The sequence below is a fragment of the Actinia tenebrosa genome, unplaced genomic scaffold (assembly GCF_029948245.1).
Source record: "Actinia tenebrosa isolate PJP-AT-01 unplaced genomic scaffold, QUT_ActTen_1.0 PGA_scaffold0__85_contigs__length_37466705, whole genome shotgun sequence".
Classification (NCBI taxonomy): domain Eukaryota; kingdom Metazoa; phylum Cnidaria; class Anthozoa; order Actiniaria; family Actiniidae; genus Actinia; species Actinia tenebrosa.
In genome coordinates, this window is record NW_028292569.1 from 33911038 (window position 1) to 33932186 (window position 21149).

The 21149-nt window shown below is 36.2% G+C and overlaps 2 protein-coding genes across 3 annotated transcripts in view; one reads left to right on the plus strand and one right to left on the minus strand.

Annotated features, from left to right (window-relative positions):
- The first annotated feature begins 418 nt into the window (after positions 1 to 418).
- Positions 419 to 12109, plus strand: LOC116307394 (uncharacterized). The gene is made up of 7 exons (XM_031717644.2): positions 419 to 758; positions 995 to 1044; positions 1675 to 1747; positions 3291 to 3444; positions 3910 to 4047; positions 4499 to 5825; positions 10039 to 12109. The coding sequence occupies exons 1-7, from the start codon at positions 503 to 505 to the stop codon at positions 10879 to 10881; spliced, it is 2841 nt and encodes a 946-aa protein (XP_031573504.2). The 5' UTR covers positions 419 to 502; the 3' UTR covers positions 10882 to 12109.
- Positions 12110 to 16510: 4401 nt separating this feature from the next.
- The window catches only part of LOC116307366 (histamine H2 receptor), a 159794-nt gene continuing 155155 nt past the window's right edge, over positions 16511 to 21149 (minus strand). For both annotated transcript variants that reach the window (XR_004198392.2, XR_016118830.1), the window contains one exon: positions 16511 to 16892. The gene's annotated coding sequence lies outside the window, so the exon portion shown is untranslated. The remainder of the gene's footprint in view (positions 16893 to 21149) is intronic.

Sequence of the window (21149 nt, forward strand, 5' to 3'; positions counted from 1 at the left end):
AACTATCGTCCTCAAATAAAGGTGCATTCATTCATTTATTCATTCATTCTCTCTCTCTCTTTCTTTCTTTCTTTCTTTCTTTCTTTCTCCCTTTCTCCCTTCCTTCCCTTCCTTCCTTCTTTCTTTCTTTCATTCTTAATCTCTTTCTTGATACCCCGCAGTACTTTAAATCTCTAGCTACGAACGTACCACATAACTGTTTCCATGAACGCTACGAACTACAGGTGTATAGAGTAGCAAACAAACCATTAATATCCTCTGTATAAACCAAGGCAAGCCAAGGCCGTTATAGTAAAAAATGTGCAACTTCACATTGCCTTGAAGAGTACATTATAGTCACCAGTTCCCAAAGAAAAGCCATTCTCCGAGAGAGCCTGGTATCAAGATATTTAAACTTAAAAAGGCGGGAAATTTAAATCATTATTACACATCAATTCAATATACTTTTATAAAGTGACAGAAAGGTCTGCTAAACTAGGAATCATACGATATTTATTCAACGATGGATCGATATAACAAGATTGCAATGATTGGTAAAGGAACATTTGGTTCAGCTTGGCTCGTCGAATCGAAGTTGAGTGGATACAAATATGCAATCAAGGAACTTAGCGTTCGTACTATGACAGCTGCCGACCGCCATCTTGCTTTGAACGAAGTCAAAATTCTCTCCACTCTTAAACACAAAAATATTATTCGCTACAAGAATGCCTTTGAGGAGGAAAGTAATTTTTACATCGTGATGGAGTATGCTGAAGGAGGTAAAACTTAATGAGGAATATCTCTTGCTATGTTGATAACATTTTGGTTTAGTGTAATATTATAACACCAAATGTTCTGTTAAGAAAACTAGTTGAACAAAAATATTACAGCATAATTCTTCCTTTGATAGCAAATCTCAAATTTAGATCATGTAGAATCACAAATAATCAGCCACCAAATTGCTCAGGGAAAATTTAACGTTCTCATTGTAGTAACTATTTATATATTTGATCAGGTGACCTATACTCGAAGATCAAACAGTCCACAAGTCTCTTTCCACAAGAGGTTAGTTCATCATGCAATGATTGATTGTTTCTTTGCGCACACAAAAGAATTGCAAAGTCGTTGTGCTCAAAAAAGTATGAATTGATAAACGAGTTCAAATCGTTAGACACTTGTCCCATTCTCTGCAGGTTGAAGTTTAAATACTCAGAATTTGGCACGTGTTTTAGAAAATGCATACGAAAATGCCGATAAAGATACTTCATATTTCGAAGTTTTTCCTGAAATATCATAGTTGAAACTTGTTCAGTACTAGTTCTTTAGATCTTGATGTTTCGATTACTTTGTTTACTACGCACTCCTATACTTGTCTTAAGAAATTATATTTCGTCTAGCCGGCCTCGTCCGATGCCGTATGCACTATAGTAGGCAATATAAAAATGTGTCTTGATATATTTCTCAGTCTTAAATATTGTCATTCAATGTATAATGAACACGTACAAGGGGTTTACACCGTAGTTCCTATTCGAGATGCTTATTACTCAGCTTATATTCTTTATGCATGCTTTGCTCGTGCTCGCTTGTACTCTTAACATCCATGTAACCTCTTATTTGCGTCTTGAATACTATGTATTTCAATATTGTTTTCTCCGTTGTGCACTGAAATATGTTGTGTTTTTTAATTCTCTATAGCAAGTTCTTGACTGGTTTACGCAGCTGTTACTCGCTCTCAAACACATTCATGGACTAAACATGCTACATCGAGGTAAACTATCAAACTCTATAATCACAGCTACAAAATACACCAATCCGTTAAGAATGATAATTATTATTATTTTATCACACTAACCTTCAAATTTCCTGCTTTCCACTAGAAGGATTTTTATTTGATATTCGACTTGATATGAAGTCGCTTCTGTGAAGGCATGCATTTGCAATGGGAGAGCGTACGTAGCAAGCAGTTGATGTAATGTATTCATAAAAATCACACCAAATACAATAGGTAGAACGACAATAGAATACGATAGATTTTCTGAATACATTACATCAACTGAGAGCTACGTAGGTCTTCCCCATTTTTGCAATGCATACGAGGTTTCCAAATTCTTTAATAACAAAGAAAGAAATTATACTTAAGGGAATAACATGTTGTAAAGAAAAGAAATAACGTTAGGTGGTTAAAAAGAATTCATACCCAAGGGCGTGTCTATTCTCGGAATCACACGAATCTGGAACACATACATGACATACAGTCCTTCATACTTTGATTGTTTGCAAAGCTTTGTAAAATTACGACACATTACATACACAATTCCTCGATTGCACGTTACGTCATCGCGGCCATGTTGTTACCATTTAACAAAAGATTTCTCATTAGCATCCATTGTTAACGGTACCACAATGGCCGCCATGTTTTTGTCTTTAAACTCTCTCGAGATGCTTGCAATCCATCAATAGGCCTATATTCAAGACAGACGCCTTGATGGTTTTCAGACTTATCAAATGCAAATTAGTCATGCGGTCTCTAATGGGGGCAAACATTAGAAGGATCGAGATATCATTTTTTAGAGAACGGCTTGTGCTTGAGATTTAAATATTTTTTAGATTATTTTTTCAAACTATCCAAAACATCTGCATGTAGTTTTAAGATTTTTACTCTTACTAAATTGTCCCTGACTTTTTGTTTTCTAAACTAGTGCCCAAAGCAGTCCAAGTTCGAGTATTTCATTCATCGGAAAAATTGATGGGTTGCAAGCATTCCCAAGAGAGTCAAAAGACAAAAGCATGGCGGCCATCGTGGTGCCGTTAACAATTGATGCTAATGAGAATTTTTTTGTTAAATGACACCAACATGGCCGCGATGACGTAACGTGCAATCGAAGAATAGGGAACACATAATAAATATCTAGAAAATATTAGATTAACATCAGCAGTTGAAATCTCCTGCTATGAAATTGTTTGTCCTCCCCTACGTAACCATTGCCTAGAGCCGTCAAATATAGTCTATGCATCTGAGCAGGTTGTTTTATCTGGGCCCGGTTGTACGAAGGGTGGACAGCGCTATCTGGCGGATAAATCTTATTTCCAGTGGGTAAAATTTATTGGATAACAGGATCGACTTATTCACTGGATAGGGCCATTTATCCGCACAACCGGGCCATGATCAATAACTTCCCATAGTTGATCGAAACAGTGAGGGGAGGGGAGGGGAATAATTCCGTCACATTTCTCTGATCAAACGTTTTCCATGAACCAGTAAACCTAAGATAAACACAATCGGAAACCCTTTCCCTACATTCATTTAACAGATCTAAAAACCCAAAATATATTCCTGACCAGAAGTGACGTCATCAAGCTTGGTGACTTTGGGATCGCTCGAATATTGGACAGTACCACTGACCATGCGCAAACTACTGTAGGAACGCCATATTACCTGTCACCTGAAATATGCCAACGGCAACCGTATCCTTGACAATGGATTTTAACTTACGTTTTTTCTTACTTCGCTGTTAAAGTTTGATGCACTCGAAAATGAGAGGTTTTGTTTTCTTATTGGGTGATTCAGTCATCCAAGAAGCTGCACGATTCATGTAAAAGGCATCTCTGGATAGCGAGACATTTTGTATTTTTCCCCGTTTTTGAATTATATTTTTATATTATGTTCACGTTCAGTTACACCGTACACTGATCGTAGGTGATTTGCCCGAGTTTTGCATCCTTGAACGACTGATGAACAGAAGAGCAAAATAATCCTGTTGAAGTATGAAAAAACATCACGATACAATATGTTTCACTGTAATATTTCTCAGTCTGTCTTACTTCCCATCAATCAAAATGACCAAAGAAAGCCACCATGACGTACCCGGCTCTCATATCCATGCAGTTTTAGTTCTGTCGTCTAGAGCGTTTTTCCTGACTTAAGATCAGCTATAACCAAAAGAGTGACATGTGGGCATTAGGCTGCGTGATGTACGAGATTACATCCCTCAAGCACCCCTTTACTGCTGACTGTTTCTCGTCTCTAGTTGTCAAAATCCTTCATGGGAAATACGCACCAATACCCAGGTAACCTGTGATTTTCTCTTTATGCATGGCTCTCAATGATCATATGAAAAAGGCACTAATTTGCAGTTGATCGATCTTTTGTCATCAAGTGAAAGGACCATAAATGAATAAGTGAAGTTGCCAAGTTTTACACTTCCTTTTCTACACCTTCATTTAAGAAGAACCTCCCACCTCAGCATCAAGCTGTGTTGGTATTCTCATAACAGCTATTGTTTTTAGTAAAAGAGCTATTGCTTATCAGGTGTCTACTTAAGGATCTCGTTTACATAATGGCAGTGACCATTTGCTAAAGGCAAGCCTTCTTCCTCTTATTTTCAAGAAGAAGGTCACTCCACCTTCGTACAGAAAAGGGCCTAAACAGCATCAGCAAAGATTCAAGTTTTAAGTAACGATTTGCCTTTTACAATAAGACTTTATTAATAATATTTTGGGTGTTTTGATATTTTTTTAGTGAGTATGGTCCACTTTTAGAAGATCTTATAGCGATTCTTCTGAGTGCAAACCCAAACGATCGTCCCTCGGCAAAGCAGCTTCTGTTTGTGCCCGCTATGAAGAAATACGTCGAAAAATACGCTGTGATAGCTCCTAGAGGGAAGATAAATAGCACGGTTACAGAATCAAACGAAAGCCAAATACAGAACGGATGTGGAAAAGCCAAAAGCTGGCACTTATTAGAACAAGAGAGTCAGGAAAAAGTTATGAGTAAAGGAACTGAAGTGGAAAGAGATAGGAGTGAAAGTGCTTCTTGTCATAAATCACAACAACCAGAACGTTGTCACTGTGAGGCGCCCTCGGTTGTAAAAATGAGGCCTGAAAAACAACTGGAAAGGAAAGAGAAAGTATATAGTGCATCTGAAGAAGAGATGTGCCGGGAAAAGACAAATGGTTGCCCTGCTGCAGCTATTCGCAAAGAAAGGCGAGCAGAAAGTATGTCATATGTTGAGATACTACGAAATGCGCAACGTGGTGGTGAAAAGTCTCCTGGAAGGCGAGGTATTCAAAAAGAAGCTAAATCTGTTGAATCATCAATAGGAAATAGTATAAAGATATCAATATTGAAAGAACATCAAAAGAAAAGGCGTTCCACGGTCGATTCCGGTGTGCGACCATTAAACGTTGAAATAAATTCAAACCAAAACAAGACAAAAGCAAGATATAAAACGAGAACTGAAAGGATTTACTCGGACGTAACGGGATCGTCTAAGTGTGTTAGTGGCATTAAAAAAGATTGCATTCAAGATAACACCAAACATAGAAAGTTTATTGGTGTCAAAGAGTTGAAAATCAAACCCAAAATGATTCAGAAATCTACTGAAAACAGCGGTTATAAAAAGAAGTCATTAGGCAAAGATGAAGTGCCGTCTTTATCTAGAGGACAACGTAGGTCATGCTCAGCGCACACACATGTAAGGAATGAACTAAACAGGAAAACGCATGATGTCGAGAGAAAGAACACAGCACGTCTACTCGTGTCTGACAAGGGCGACAGTCACAGCAGTGACACTGACTCCACCGACAGCGACGAAGAAGATGCGATGGTGAACACCATTACACAACCGCGTTCTCACAATATCACCCGCATGAAACCACCCCACGATAAAGATGGTACATCTAACAAGTCACGTGATAGAACCGCGTCCACGCCATGTGGTGGTGTAGAAGCAAACGCAAGGCGGCGAGTAGCTCGGGAGTCACTCAACTACCACATGTATCACTGTAAAAGACTTCGTGCAAAATCCACAAGGTCTACGTCTTCTGAGACACTCAACAAGGAAAACGTAAGTAATTGATAAAATATTAAAGAAATCATTTGGTCTTGATTTAAGGATTGTATTCTTACTAGAATTAGTAGCCATTGTGCCTCGGGAGTTTGTCTTTGTTTTGGTGCTTTCAAAGAGCGTGACTACGATTAATGCACTTGGCAGCAAAGACATATTGTCATGTATTATTCGTTTTACGAACCAATAACCACACATTTTTAACAGTTAGGTCTTAAGTTATATGCGGTTTTAGTCAGTTTCGTTAGACTCTAGATCTGTATATTGTGAACGATTTTGCATAAAGTCATCTTTGGATGTTATGAATATTTAGGCTCTTTGTGCGAGAGTAGGTCGAGAGGAAAGTAGATATACATGGAATTAATCGTCTCCTTAACCAAAATTAATGCCACCTTGAAAAGACAAAAAGGTTCAAGGCCGGTCGAGTCCACTGATAAAAGGCTAGGTCTTCAGTTTATCAAATACTAACTTATAGTTTACACAACTGATTAGGATTCTGTGCATAGTTTTTACCACGTGTCTAGACAGGTATAATATTAGCTGTGATAACTCTAGTAGGCAAAATTTGCATCTTTCTTTCAAATCAGTATTGGTAGCCCTTGGCTTTTACGCTTAGTAATGCGTTTGACCTTTCTTTCCGGCCTAGTGGTAGGCGTATTGTATTGTCATTTATGACGATAAAAACAGGTCAAATATATAAGTAAATGATACTACAATGAAAGTCAAAATGGGAGACCATTTTGCCAACTAAAAACTAAGTTTTTTAGAAGACTAAAAGACTTCTTTCTTTATGATGATAACAAAAAATCAGCTTTTATTTTTAGGCTTGTTTCTTTCGGATTTAAGAGGCTGTCTCTGTAAGAACCACATAACCATTTTGGATGAAAAAATAGATTTCTTTCAAACTTTGTGTGTGAGTGTGCCCTTCCAAGGTTATTTCCAAAACACATTTTGTTTTGTGTCTCGGCGCTTTTTTGCAAAGTTTCAGGGGGGGTCCTCTTGGGGGCCAAATTAGTGATTTTGACTACTTCTCATTCTTGAAATTTGGGCGATGTTTAAAAATTCGTAATTCCATAACAAATCATCACAACACTAAATCCTTCCATATTATAGTAGATATATATCTTATGCAAAGATGAGTGGCCTTAAAGTTAAATATGAACTTATTTATATCTAGATATTTTAATTTTACCCACCATCGATAATCGACTTTGGCCAGTTGGCTAAAATATGGCTTAGGGAAAAAAATCAAAACTCAAAAGTTAGACTTCGTAGGACTATAATATTTGAGTACTGCAGAGATAAAAGATAGTTCTTACAGAAATTAAAATAATATTTTGCGGCCAGCAGGTTTTGAGAAGTGAACAGGTCGACAAACTTTCAGTATTTTTGAGATTTAATGTGTTACGTCAAAAAGGTGCAAATAGTTTTGAATGCGATTTATCTTTAAATGTATATAAATTCACTGTTTAAACTGGTCTAGTATATTTTAAAAACATTTTAACCACACAAATTGTAAAAAACGGTTTTAGAAAACAGTATTGGAATCGAAAGACTGATATCACAACATGCCTTAACTTTAAGGTAAAAAGCTGTATACTGTCATAAAATACAACGATAAGTTCACTCGAAATAAATAACTGTAAATTATTTGCACGACGAACAAATATCAATCGATAAGCAAATCACAAGATTATTTGTTCATATTTTGCCTACAACCAAAAAAAAATCCAAATAATCCAGATAAACATGCCTTTGAAAACGAGTAATCATCTGCAGTTCGATACAACTGTCATGTTGATACATTTAGGCCCAGAAGTATCCACTTTTGGTCTTCAATTTCGTCCTCATTTCTGCCTCAATGACGTCTTTGAATATAGTAACATACTAAAACATTATTCTTGTAACTTTATCGAGGATATTAGTTTAAAAAAACTGCCTCGTTATTTTCCTGAGTTCATCTAGTAGTTGCTCTTTCCTAGTAATCTAGTAGTGAAAGCCGCTGACCGGCGAAATAGATTCAGCTGTCACGCGTATGTATGTGTGTATGTGTTTGTTTTCATGCGGATAAAAATTTTGGAGAGTCTAGAGGGAAGGTAAATCTTGTAAAACTACTGGAATGTACAGATGATATTCAAGGTCATATTCTAAAGTACCATCTTTCACGAGAAAACATGACAGAGTATCAACTTATCTTGGCCAGGTCAGGAAAATTTTAAGTTAATGACAATGATGTCTTTGGTTGGTAGATCTATCCAAAACATAAATATAGTATTAATATAGTATAAAAACAAATAAACAAAGAATGGGCTTCCTGTGGTCCACGCGTGACAGCTGAATCTATTTCGCCGGTCAGCGGCTTTCACTACTAGATTACTAGAAAAGAGCAACTACTAGATGAACTCAGGAAAATAACGAGGCAGTTTTTTTAAACTAATATCCTCGATAAAGTTACAAGAATAATGTTTTAGTATATTACTATATTCAAAGACTTCATTGAGGCAGAAATGAGGACGAAATTGAAGACCAAAAGTGGATACTTCTGGGCCTAAATGTATCAACATGACAGTTGTATCGAACTGCAGATGATTACTCGTTTTCAAAGGCATGTTTATCTGGATTATTTGGATTTTTTTTTTGGTTGTAGGCAAAATATGAACAAATAATCTTGTGATTTGCTTATCGATTGATATTTGTTCATCGTGCAAATAATTTACAGTTATTTATTTCGAGTGAACTTATCGTTGTATTTTATGACAGTATACAGCTTTTTACCTTAAAGTTAAGGCATGTTGTGATATCAGTCTTTCGATTCCAATACTGTTTTCTAAAACCGTTTTTTACAATTTGTGTGGTTAAAATGTTTTTAAAATATACTAGACCAGTTTAAACAGTGAATTTATATACATTTAAAGATAAATCGCATTCAAAACTATTTGCACCTTTTTGACGTAACACATTAAATCTCAAAAATACTGAAAGTTTGTCGACCTGTTCACTTCTCAAAACCTGCTGGCCGCAAAATATTATTTTAATTTCTGTAAGAACTATCTTTTATCTCTGCAGTACTCAAATATTATAGTCCTACGAAGTCTAACTTTTGAGTTTTGATTTTTTTTCCTAAGCCATATTTTAGCCAACTGGGAAAAGTCGATTATCGATGGTGGGTAAAATTAAAATATCTAGATATAAATAAGTTCATATTTAACTTTAAGGCCACTCATCTTTGCATAAGATATATATCTACTATAATATGGAAGGATTTAGTGTTGTGATGATTTGTTATGGAATTACGAATTTTTTAACATCGCCCAAATTTCATGAATGAGAAGTAGTCAAAATCACTAATTTGGCCTCCAAGGGGACCCCCCCTGAAACTTTGCAAAAAAAGCGCCGAGACACAAAACAAAATGTGTTTTGGAAATAACCTTGGAAGGGCACACTCACACACAAAGTTTGAAAGAAATCTATTTTTTCATCCAAAATGGTTATGAGGTTCTTACAGAGACAGCCTCTTAAATCAAAAAGAGCTCTTCATTTTTCCAGTTGCAGGTGGTTTTATTAAGTTCCTTTTCTTATCAACTCGAGATCATACACATACCCTACATGAGATGACTCCCTGTGGTAACGCTGAGTTATTATTAGAATCGTCCTGAAGAATCGAACGTATTGCCACTCTCTCGACGTTTTTCTCTTTCAGAATAACAACTGATTGGTAATTTTATTGTTCAACACAATTTTTGACCCGAATGTTAGCATTAAGGCTGTAAAGCAGCGATTGAACTTTAGGAGAATAAGATAGGATTTTAATTAGGCCATATTTAATGTTCATTTCGACAGATGGTAACCAGGCCCGGTTGTACGAAGCCTGGATAGCGCTTTCCGACGGACAAATCTTACTGGATAAATTTGCTAGAAAACAGCATTGACTTATCTACTGGATAAGGAATAATCCGCCGGATAGCTCTATTCACGCTTCGTACAACCGGACCCAGGACACTATGTAATAATATTTAAAATGCTTCTTGACAAGCCCTTGATTCTAATTGCAATTCCTCTAAAGTTTTATCGATAAAAAATTATAGCTTTTAAATGAAAAATTAAAATGGACTATATACTTACAAAAACTAAAATATGTTTATACTGAGACACAAATCCTTGCCACGACAGGAGCAATATCACACTTTTCATTTTCGATTTTCTTTTTGTATAGCTCCATCCTGCAACTCGTACACAAGCTGGCTCCAAGGTGCTAGCGAAAGTTAAAGCCCCCGCAGTTTTTCAAGAAAAAGACGCAGAGATCGCAGTGGTCGAACCGACTGAATTCAAGCGATGCCAAACTTACAAAGTTGCGCAGTTTCGTCGTTTACCACTGATGTCTGTACCAGACGCGACAAGGAATGTAGTAACTGAAGTGGCTTCAAACACCAAGATCGACCAATCATCTTCCAGTGGCCGTCATAAATCTGATTCAACTTTTTTAAACCCAAAGCTGTCTATAACCAAGTTCCATGCGCTTAAAGCGGCGCATATAGATAGAGCTCGACGAAGAGCGAAAAGAATTAGTGCGGCTGTTGACGTTGGGCCATCGCGGCGAGAATTTTCTGTTAATCCAGATAGCGCATGCGCAGCCGTTACGAATCATTCTCTCTTGGCAAAGGCTGCGACCGAATTAGAAAACAATAATTCTTGTGCTACCAAAGCAGCGGAGACTGAAGCGAAAATAAGAAAGAATAGTAAAGTACCCAGTAGTAAAAATGATAATACTGAAATGAAATTCAAGTTCCGAGGACAGACTCTACATTTAAATGCAACAGACGCCAAGTCAGCCTTTGCACACATGGAAGCCGTCAGAGTATTCTTGGAAGAAAATCTCGGAACAAAGCGGTTTATCGATGCTTACCAATACTTGAATGATTCTGTTTTTCTCTCTGAGAAAGAGAAGAAGATGGACTGCAATATTTGGCATATCATAGGAAAAGAGAACTTGGAGTATTTACCGCTGTTGCATCAGTTGATTGCCAGTGAGACCAACCATTTTGGAACACATGTTTAGCAATAAGCTTCCCGAACAGATCGTATTGTAGCACACAAAGGTATTTAGCTGAATGAGAAAAGAAATAGTCTATTGGATCTTGAAGTAAAATGGATTGGAGGGAGTAATCAAGCTGAAAAATCGACAAAATAGATTATAATATTTTATATTTTGTCATCTAAAAGTTCAAAGTAATTCTTGGAAGAGTATTGTCTTTCATTGACCGTGAAGAGGTACGGGTGTTTGCTTTTGTAACCTCTTGGCTCAGCTGCACAACAAAATACGAGACACATTTGTTCCCAGTTTTCTACATTAAAAGCAGAACTCTCAGCGTGAAACTTACAGCTAACTAATATATTCAAGAAAGCTGCTGTATAGACTTCGGAGATTGGAAGTTTTCGCGCCAAAACACGGGCGCCTCCCCTAATGCAAGCTTGTTCAATATGTACAACACCAACGTCACATATGTAGTATTGCCTCCAACCCATTTGTTACATATTGCGTTCTCTCTCGTTAGCAATATAGGGAGAATATTTATGAATGTAAGTCATTCGTATGATAAATATACTGAGAGGTTGCCATTAAATTTCACAGACGATAATGCTGTAGATAAGCGCTGTAAACTTGTCATCTATCGTCCGTGAAAATTTAATGGCAATCGGGAGTTTTATTCCAGAAAACCTCGTGCAAACATTCCAGGATTCTGAAATATCTAACGACACTTGGTCTGTTACCATCTGCTGCTGTTACAATACAAAGTAATGTGAATGGCTTGAAACAAATAAAAAAAACCTGAATTTCCTCCAATCAGATACAATGAGGTTTTCTCAATCATCCTTCAGGATCATAAGTCATTTGCTCTATATCAGTATTTGTTAATAATATTATATATTAACTATTTTGATACCCACAAATTCATAATGAAGGAAAATCTAAAAGACCTCTTTGGCTTGGGTGTAATCTTTTCCCATTTCGGACCAAGAGTCATTCCTTAGAGTATCGATTCTTTGTTTAAGCGTTGCGCATAAGAAGACACATGAAGATGGATACAACTCAAACAAATCGCATTCTCACGGGAATGACACGTGGTATGAAATAGGAAAATATTTCGTCCAAGGTAAAGAGGTTTATTTGTAATCAGTAACGACAAACACCATGTATATATCTAAAGTTACATCCATGATAATTCATACGCGTACGAACAATATGTATTTGTAAATAGTTCTTCCATGACAGTTATATTTATATTAATATTTTAGTGTTATATTTAAAACTTAATAAAATAAAGATTTTAATATCGCAGCGAATGACAGAAAAGTTATAATATGGGATACGTTATATTCATATTGTCTTTTTTTCACTATGCGCGGAAGTTACTGTGCGGATACTCCAAACGGAAAAAAATAGGATAAACTCAGTGTATCGTTAACCAATCATGCATCTTGCAACATTTAGTTCAATATTTTATCAGCCCATCAGATAGCGCATAACTATAATAAGAAAGTGAGAACGTTATAATCTGATTGGCTAATGCTGTTATCAGTTCAATCTCTGTCTAGTTTACTGGTATCTGATTGGTCAGTTTTATTCAAGAGGTCCCGGTTAGTGTGTCGACACAGTAAATGTTGTCAGTCATACACTTTTTATTATTTATTTTTTAGTATTGAGTTCGTCACCAAGAAAACTAAATAAGCGGATAAACAAATAAACACATTACGCCTGGTAGAAACTACAATCAATACAGCACAAAATAACGAAAGAAAAGACGAGCAATTAGCAGGAGGCGTAACAGGACTATAGAGTCCCAATTGACATCCGCCCCCTTACAGTAAAAGAAATAAGACACAAATGAAGCAAGAAATAAGAACATAATATTGAGAAATGAAAACATCTAAAATTGATAATGTACACAAAAATTGAGTCACAAATGCAAACATTACGGCGAAAGGTAGGACGGAAGTTTGTACAGAGTGTAATGAGCTTATGACTTATAAGCGACGATAGAGAGCACAGCTTTTACAGTCCTTTGATAAGATATTCCATAATTCTACAGCACGAAGAAAACTTGAAAACCTAAAGTAATTTTGCCTAAAAGTGGAGGTTACGAATTAATTATTTGAATCGAAATTGCGAGTTGCGACTTAAGTTCTTTATAAAAATAAAAGATTTGGATATACAACAGCGTTTCGAAAATAGAAAATTACGTTCTTAATGGTGACCAATCACAGCGGACGTACTGTCTTGAACATGTTATTATCAAATACCTTTTATATTTCGTATTTTAGTCATAGATCTCTCATTACTCACATGGACGACAATCAAAAAAGTTTACCAAGTCATGAAATAAAGGGCGGCACTGCAAAAGGCAATCAAACTTTCGTTTTACTAAAAGACGAAGAATGTTTAGTCTTGGAAAAATAATTAATATTGTTGAAGAAAAAGTTGCAGGTGCTAAATATTTTAATCTTCGGTTAAGTGATGTATGAGTCTACATTCCACTGAGCCGTTGTGTCGCCGTCCTTAAGAGTAAATTATTTTAATTTTCACTTATGGAAGTAACGTCTGGCCGGCGCCATGTGTAATTAAAACTCAATATACAACCGCCCTTTGGCAGGAACAAAGGATTGAGGGCTGACTCCCCATATTTCTATTCATATATAAGAATCTCATCAATCAATATTTGATCGTTTTCTCTACTGAAGTACGTGTTTACGTATGCATTTAAATTAGTTTGCTAGTTTGGTGGAAACTCGAAGCTCTCGACTTTAGTGTCATAGGCATAGATTCAATCTTCCACATTTCCGCACTATTCGTTTTAAGAATACCATTATACCGTCAATGTGAAGGATATATAACGTCGTTTTGTAATCTTTATGACTATTTTTCTGTAGTACATATACTCTTACATATTTCAATTTATTTATATATTTATACATATATTTATTTATATGTAAGTTACTACATAATTTTATCACTAGAATTATCCATACAGATATTCCTCAATATACTAGAATCATTGAAATCAGGATTCATGATAATACTCGAAGATGTTTATTTGTCTCTGACTTTAAAAAATTGAAAACTCTTGTTTTATATATTTATATTATTGTCACTGTATAGTTAGTTTTACACGCGGGCTAGCTGTTATGTAGATTTACAATTAGTACTAACTCTTACTTACTAGACTAGTCTTCTAGTCTAGTTTATTTACTTGGTTAAGCTATGTTGGTACACACCAAGAATACAAAATAAAACCAAAAGAATCCACAATGATAAATTATAGGTAACTGGTATAAACTAATGGAAAAATGAAATAACATAATAATGGAAAAATAAACAAAGCAAGGGATTCAGTGAATTTTCAAACACTTATGTCTGGGAGTAAATTATAGTTCCAGAGCCTGTGACCGTTTCTTGGGGCTTGAAAAAGAGAATTAATATTTGAAGCAATCTAAAAATGTAGATAGCATTTCCATTGCCATTCATGATTTGTGGCGGAGCTAGTGTCAGAAGTGGAGTATCTGAAGTCGTTGAGTAGCTGGGAAGGTTTACCCTGCAATAAGCGGCCGGTCGGTTAACAATGGGTCTCGTCCTCGTGGATTTGTCTAAGCAAACATCTCTGTAGAAACGTGCCCGTTATTACTGACCCGAGCGGCCTTCATTTTTGTAATCGTACTCCAACGGTACAAAGTTGTACCTCAAGAATTAAGTGTCTGATAGACAACTCCTTTCTGCGTGACTTGACAGAGAAAAGGCTGGGTGCACGCAGGCTTCTCAAGCAAACTTGGGTCAGTTGTACTTTGGACCTATGCGGGGATTTGCTAAACCATCTGAGACATAGTTATATACTGTCAGCTTTATGTGCTTTCAGGATTTAAGGCACCGCCATGATTGGACTCCCTGCTGCGCCCATTAGGCTCCACGCATACATATTACTACTACTCTATATTCGACTCGCTATATATACGACAAGCACGCACTGTTTCCCCTAGTTTACTTTTATAGAATGAAACTTTTCATTTTTGGGGGGGAGTGGCATAGGTGGTGTAGGGGCTTGCCGTTCGCCTCTCACCGCCGTGATCCGGGCTCGAGCGATGGCTCATACTGCTTCATATGTCAGCTTGTTTGATGTGTTGTTCTCCCCATGCTACGAGGGCCTTCTCCGGGTTCTCCGGTTTCCTCCCTCCGTGAAAATTAACATGTGAGTTGAGTGATGTATGTCGTAAGTATAAAATGCAGTGGTAGTGCGTGTGGAGGGAACCTCGCGGAAGAGCCCCGTACGGGGAGTGATAGTTGAAAAACAATATTTAAGATTAGAGAAGAGGAAAAGATTATGTTTTATTCCTAATGCCGGGATCAGTTAACTGTGACATTTTTACATAATATTGTGGCTCTCCACTGTGCCACTGAATTGGAATTTAGAAGTTGATTTTAGCAGAGGAAAGAAAACCAGAAAACGCCCGGAAAAAAACCCTCAAAGCACTGGAGGTACGGTCGCCTCTGTGAGAGGCAAACGCTCTCACCGCTACGCGCCAACCGTGCAATCTTCAGCCATTGAAAGTTCTTCAGCTATTTTGCTATATTTACAAGAGCTCTATTTTAGGGATTGACAAATAGTTTCGATCCATTCAAATCCTGTTTTGTGTGTGTGTGTGTGTGTGTGTGTTAATTGTGTGTGTGCGTGTGTGTGGTTTAATTGTGTGTGTGGTTTAATTGTGTGTGTGTTTTTTTCTTAGTTAGTGCTGGCTTTGATGCTTGTTCAGTTAATGAGATTAACAAAAAACCGCCTCAAAAATATATTTACCATTTAATTTGAGATAGAAATACTTATTGTTTGTATGATGAGAAGTATGGAGTACTGTAGTTAATATTTGACTAGACGCTCTTACTTTCCATGATTTCCCGCGTTTCGTTTAGGTAGTACAGTCACGTGATTAGTCTAATTCAAGACGACTTGATTGTATTGCATCAATCACTTAGCGATTATCGTCCACATAGTTAGATCCTAATAACAGTCCATGATATTCCTTTCCATTTAGTAGTCTGGCGTCAATTAATGGAACTGCATTAAAATGTGTAAATCCTGAATAAATGTAGGAACGCTGAGAAGTGTGCGGAATTAATCAACAAACTCTGTTTAAGCATTGCCTCAGGGCGTTTGAAGACTAACGAATTCATCCGTCATGACAACTGGTTTACGTTTCAATATTTCAAGTGTCTGCTAAAGTCCTATCACTTGTATCACTTGTTTGGCGCAATGAGCTATTTTTACCCCAAACATAATTAACAGTTACAGAAATCACTTCTTTCAAGCTTAAGGCATAGACTTTGTTTGGCTGTAGCGATTTCTAATGTCTTTTAAATGATCGAATCTTTCTCGTAATCTCAGTATTTTGATCATTTCAGGTTGGTTAGGAATTCCAAAATGTCTTTCAGTCTTTGACCTCGTGTATTCGGAGTATTTACGCATTCATATTTAACTCAAAAACTGTCGCATATTCTCTAAAACGTCGAGTACCATTTGGACAATACCTTTAATCTAGAACGTCCCCTTGAGAGAAAAAAAAAACAAACAATATTGTAGAATTGATGAGAACACATCTCACTCCTGCTGTTAACAATTAACAGTAGTTCATGCGTGAGCGGGTTGAAAAGCTATTCATTCGAGTTTTTCTTCTAATAAAAGGTTTAACATAGGGTTTTTCGAGTCAGCTGTTTTCCCGCTTCGTGTTTGTAAACACAGCGGCTTTGTTCTGATGGTTCATGGGCAGCATTTCTTTAGAAAAGTTAACATAAACGACTTTGGACTTTTTCATTTTATTTTGAGTATATTTTTCAGCCACGCGCTTATTTTAGTCTACCATTATTGTTTTTCAAAGTTTCTCTTTTCTTATACAAGGCACCAAACTTTGCTACTTGAACTTTTTCACCCTTTTCTTTTTGAAAGGATCCACAGCTATCCCCACTCTAATTTCAGTCGTAAAGTTTTCTTCACTCGGGATCGATCTCATTTAGCATGGCTTGAAATAGCTCTAAAAGAAAGTTGTATTTATAGTATATGTTATCTTGTATTACAAAAGTTTATTAACACGAAGACTTCTCAGCGAGTGCGATTAAACGCAATCTATATGACAGATTAAGGATAAAGACGTCGACACAAAGACTGAGGTATTAAAATGTCGAACTTTCAAGTACGAGTTAAAAACTTCAAGAGTCAAGTGTTTCTATACCAATTAGCATTTTTAATCAGAATAAGGATAATGTAAAACTAAATTATAAAAACTCTAGCGCTCGCCCTTCTTTAGTGTCAAACCATGGGAGGGGACAACGCAGAACAATTGATTTTCATAAGTTTCATATAATTTCGTAGTCTGCTGAACATAGAGCAGATCAACCAAACAACCATCTGCTTGTCCGTTCCACTTGGCTCTAGCTTTTCTTTGAAAACAAAATAACTAAGTTTCTCAGTGTATAAATTGGAGCTAGGACTTTATTCTTTTCATTTCGGCTGTTGTTTGTTTTTGTTTTGCTGATCTTCAAACCAACACTTCCCGGTGATTTCAAACACGGCCCACGGTTGTTCCGCAATATCGATGGCCTTGCTCAGTATCATTGTGACGCAACGTCTCGGTAACTATTATTATTCTCTTTCAAAACTTTGAAACAATACTCTTCTAACGAAAACTAAATTGTGTCAAATTAACGAATATTATCATATATTACCAAACTATCGGCACCTGCTACAACATAAAACTTTCTTAAGAAAACACGGCTCAAAAAAAACAAAAACAAAAAAAAAACAAAAAAAACAACAACAACAACAACCAGAACAAAGCCTGTAAAAGTCTTCACAATCTTGAGTTCAGGAATCAATTGGGAATTCCAATTGTTTACCAAATATATATATATTTCGTTTTGCAGTTTCTTTAAATTTTTGTAACCCTTTATTTATCTCATATCATGTTTCCTGAAATAATCTATTTGTGGGTGATTCAAGCAAGTCAAAGGCTCAGCAAGCCAGCTCATAAAAAATACATCGTAGATTACTGTGAAGGTGTCACACGAACTAGATAGGGACGAATTACGCGAAAACAATACATTTGGAGAGAAATGCATAGGCTTTCTCCTAACATCTAGGTAGAATACTGATGCAACATCCTAATCTCGAAAGCTTTACTTTTGCTTCCGTTCTTATTTTTAGAAACAGAAACTTCAGTTTTCCCAAGATACATTGAATTAATATGTGTTTTACTACACGTTACGTTCGAATCATATTATGATATTTTAGTTTCCTTAATTATCTAAGTTTTCTTTCCAAACAATTTTAGTAAGAGAAAAGTTTAGTATGTTTTTGTAACTTGATTTTGTGGGTGTCCTGAATTGAATGAAGGAAATGACTAAACGAACGGCAATTTTTTGGAACAAAATAAGAGATAAAATGTCACCGTTTGATGACGAACAAATAATATTAAAGTCCTTGTTGGTCGTAATTACTCTTCGCGAAAGCTATCTCAAAGAGTATTTAGACTAAGATTATTATAGTCAATCTCTAGCCAAAACTATTACTACAATAAAATGTTTAGACTGAAAAAGAACAAGAATTACGAGAACTTGGCCGAGGAATGTAAAGATCGATATTAAAAACATTCCCTTAAATGACTTAGTGAAGGTAGTGTAGCTTTCCTAGTATATGGGGTGATGAGGTTGAAGATTGACAAGGCATACGCATTTGAAGAAACACATGTCTATCAAAACTAAAAACAGTGAATGTAATTATTGTCGCGCCGCTAAGGCGTGCCGTTTCTATTTGCTTGACAATGAAAATCAGGCACTCGTTTATTGATTATTTTAGGCTCAGCTTGATAAAAGACGGGCTGACGAAAAGAAAAACAGTTTCTTTTGGAATCCGCAACGAACGCACAACACTGCTATATGCTGGTCGTCGTGCTAGCTGCTGTTCTTAAAAGACTACAGAAGATAGGTAAGTCTGTAAAAAAGTGGATTACACCTTGACCAAGCCTTCCTATATATGTACTTGCGTAATGAAATGTCTCGCTCTATATTTGGATAACAAGTGCTGAAAACAATACAAGAATCTTATAGAATGACGGAATTGAAACAAGTTATAATGAAAATATCGGCGAAAGGAATGTAGTTGGTCTGCTTTAGTTGATACTCTTCTAAGGAAAGTATTGAAAAAGTTAAAATATTTCTATAGGTAGGATATTTAACCGTTTAGTTTCAAAAATGTGATGGATGAAGAATTTGTACTTTAGGCGTGTCTTGCTGCTTCAAATCTACCTTGGAAAAGAATAATTGTTTGTTCTAACGAATGTAAGGGTATATAGATATATTTTACACCAATGACTCTTTTCGGTGTTAAGGTACAGGCAAATAGCGGTCAAAAGGTGATAATTAACAAGCTAGAGTAACCAAACGCTCGCTATAAAAACTTGACTAAAGCAAATATATGAATCGACACCTTTCATATATTAAGTTTACGCACATTATTCAACATTTTTGAAAAGTTTTATTAGCCTATTTTGGGAGTCTTATCCATGCATTTTCGACTTTCTCAATTAGAACTATCCGGTAACCTTAACCAAATTTGTTTTATTCTGTATTAGAACCCCTGTACTTTAAAAGAAAGTCAGGGATAAGAATCTAAGTAAGAAGAAGGCTGATACGAAATATAATAGTCACCGATCACACTTACTCGCTATATCATTCGCTGAGTGGAGCCGCGTTGAATTTGGTTGCACGAAAGGAAAGAATAACAATATAATGGTTGCATTCTCTGAACATCGATAGAGTCACAACGTTGTTCTTTGCGCAGTAGTTTCACTTTCAAACTTTTCCAAATTGTCAGAAATAGTATACATATAAATACATACATCCCATGACTGACAGCAGACGTTTCGTCTGAAAGGACTACACTGAATTTTGCAAAATAAAGGTTTCAAAGCCGGCGACTATTTTGCAGGAGTAGAAACCGTATTGAGTCGCTATGCTTGGCATTGATGATTAAACACTGTAGATATTAATCGGTCCGTATGAAAATATGCAATGTTAAAGAGGGATTCGTATTATTATTGCGCACTGTATATAATGCCAAGACAAAAAAAGTCTCAAACTTAGTAACACATCCATGGGCTAGCTTTGACATATAACCTTAGTTACATTTTCAGTAAGGTCTCTTGATTTTTTGTTTGAACTGTTTCGGTTTTTAAAGGAGTTTACTTAGCTGATCCGTATCAAAAACACTGAATTTGTGGAAAAAGAGACGAACTTAACCTTTGCTCTTTCTCGTGAATAAGTGCAGTGCTAAATATTTATGCAATGTCTGAAGAAGTCGTTGTTAATGAGAATTTATATACCCTTCAGTCGATTTTTATTTTGATTCTACTTATAACAATGAAAGCTAAAAATCATCTAGTAAAATCGATCCAGCGATTTTCCAAAGAAAATGAAAGTCGTCGGAACTTTACTAGTGCAATTGGAAGAGAGAGAGAGAGAGGGGGGGGGGGGGGTACTCTTGGGAACAATTTTGAACAAAATGGGAAAATCTTGCTTCTGTTTTTTGAAAATTGAGTCAGTATATAGTTCCACACAAAGGACAGTTAACAAGGAAAATTCTCGCTGAAATGAGAATGGGATGCGCGACTTATTTGTAGCATTTTATCCTGCCATACCATGAGAGACAACGTACCTGGCGCCAAAATATTTAAAAAAGAATGCGCGATAGGAAAAATTGGACGATTGCATCTATATCTAGCATTTGTTATGAATTCTAATATTTGATATTTGCAGTTGCGGCGCAATGCAGTGCAGGAGACTTAGAAACACTACTTATTCCTTAGATGTCAAAGTATGTATAAAGCAGTTTTAACATGACTGATAGAAACCGCGAATATCACGGATAGCCTAGTTTCTAATCTAATAAGTTTTCTTTCATGATGGTAAAATAAAGTCGAGTGATAGAAATATTGATGTCAGTACTGAGTGTGCGCAGATGTTGAAGTATGTGTTCAGTATCAGTCATCTGTGTCGTCTCATGTGCATCGATTTCACACAAGTGGCTTTCACTTTCTTTAACGTTGCTGACTATCCTGTAAGACAATACTATCTATGGAATTGGATGATAGTCATCAAAGCATGCTTAAGTGAAATTGCTAGAATCTTTGCCATCATTGCAAGCCGGCATTGGATCGGATCTAGTATATTTAGTCCGTTTATACGAAATCGCGCCGAACGATGAAATGTGTACTAAATAAAAGATGTTAACGTGA

Excerpts from the sequence above, each read along its gene's own strand:
- LOC116307394 (XM_031717644.2), top strand. The coding sequence starts at position 503 with ATGGATCGATATAACAAGATTGCAATGATTGGTAAAGGAACATTTGGT. Across the intron at positions 1,045-1,674 it reads CAAGTCTCTTTCCACAAGAG|CAAGTTCTTGACTGGTTTAC; the intron begins GTTAGTTCATCA and ends AATTCTCTATAG. Across the intron at positions 5,826-10,038 it reads AGACACTCAACAAGGAAAAC|CTCCATCCTGCAACTCGTAC; the intron begins GTAAGTAATTGA and ends CTTTTTGTATAG.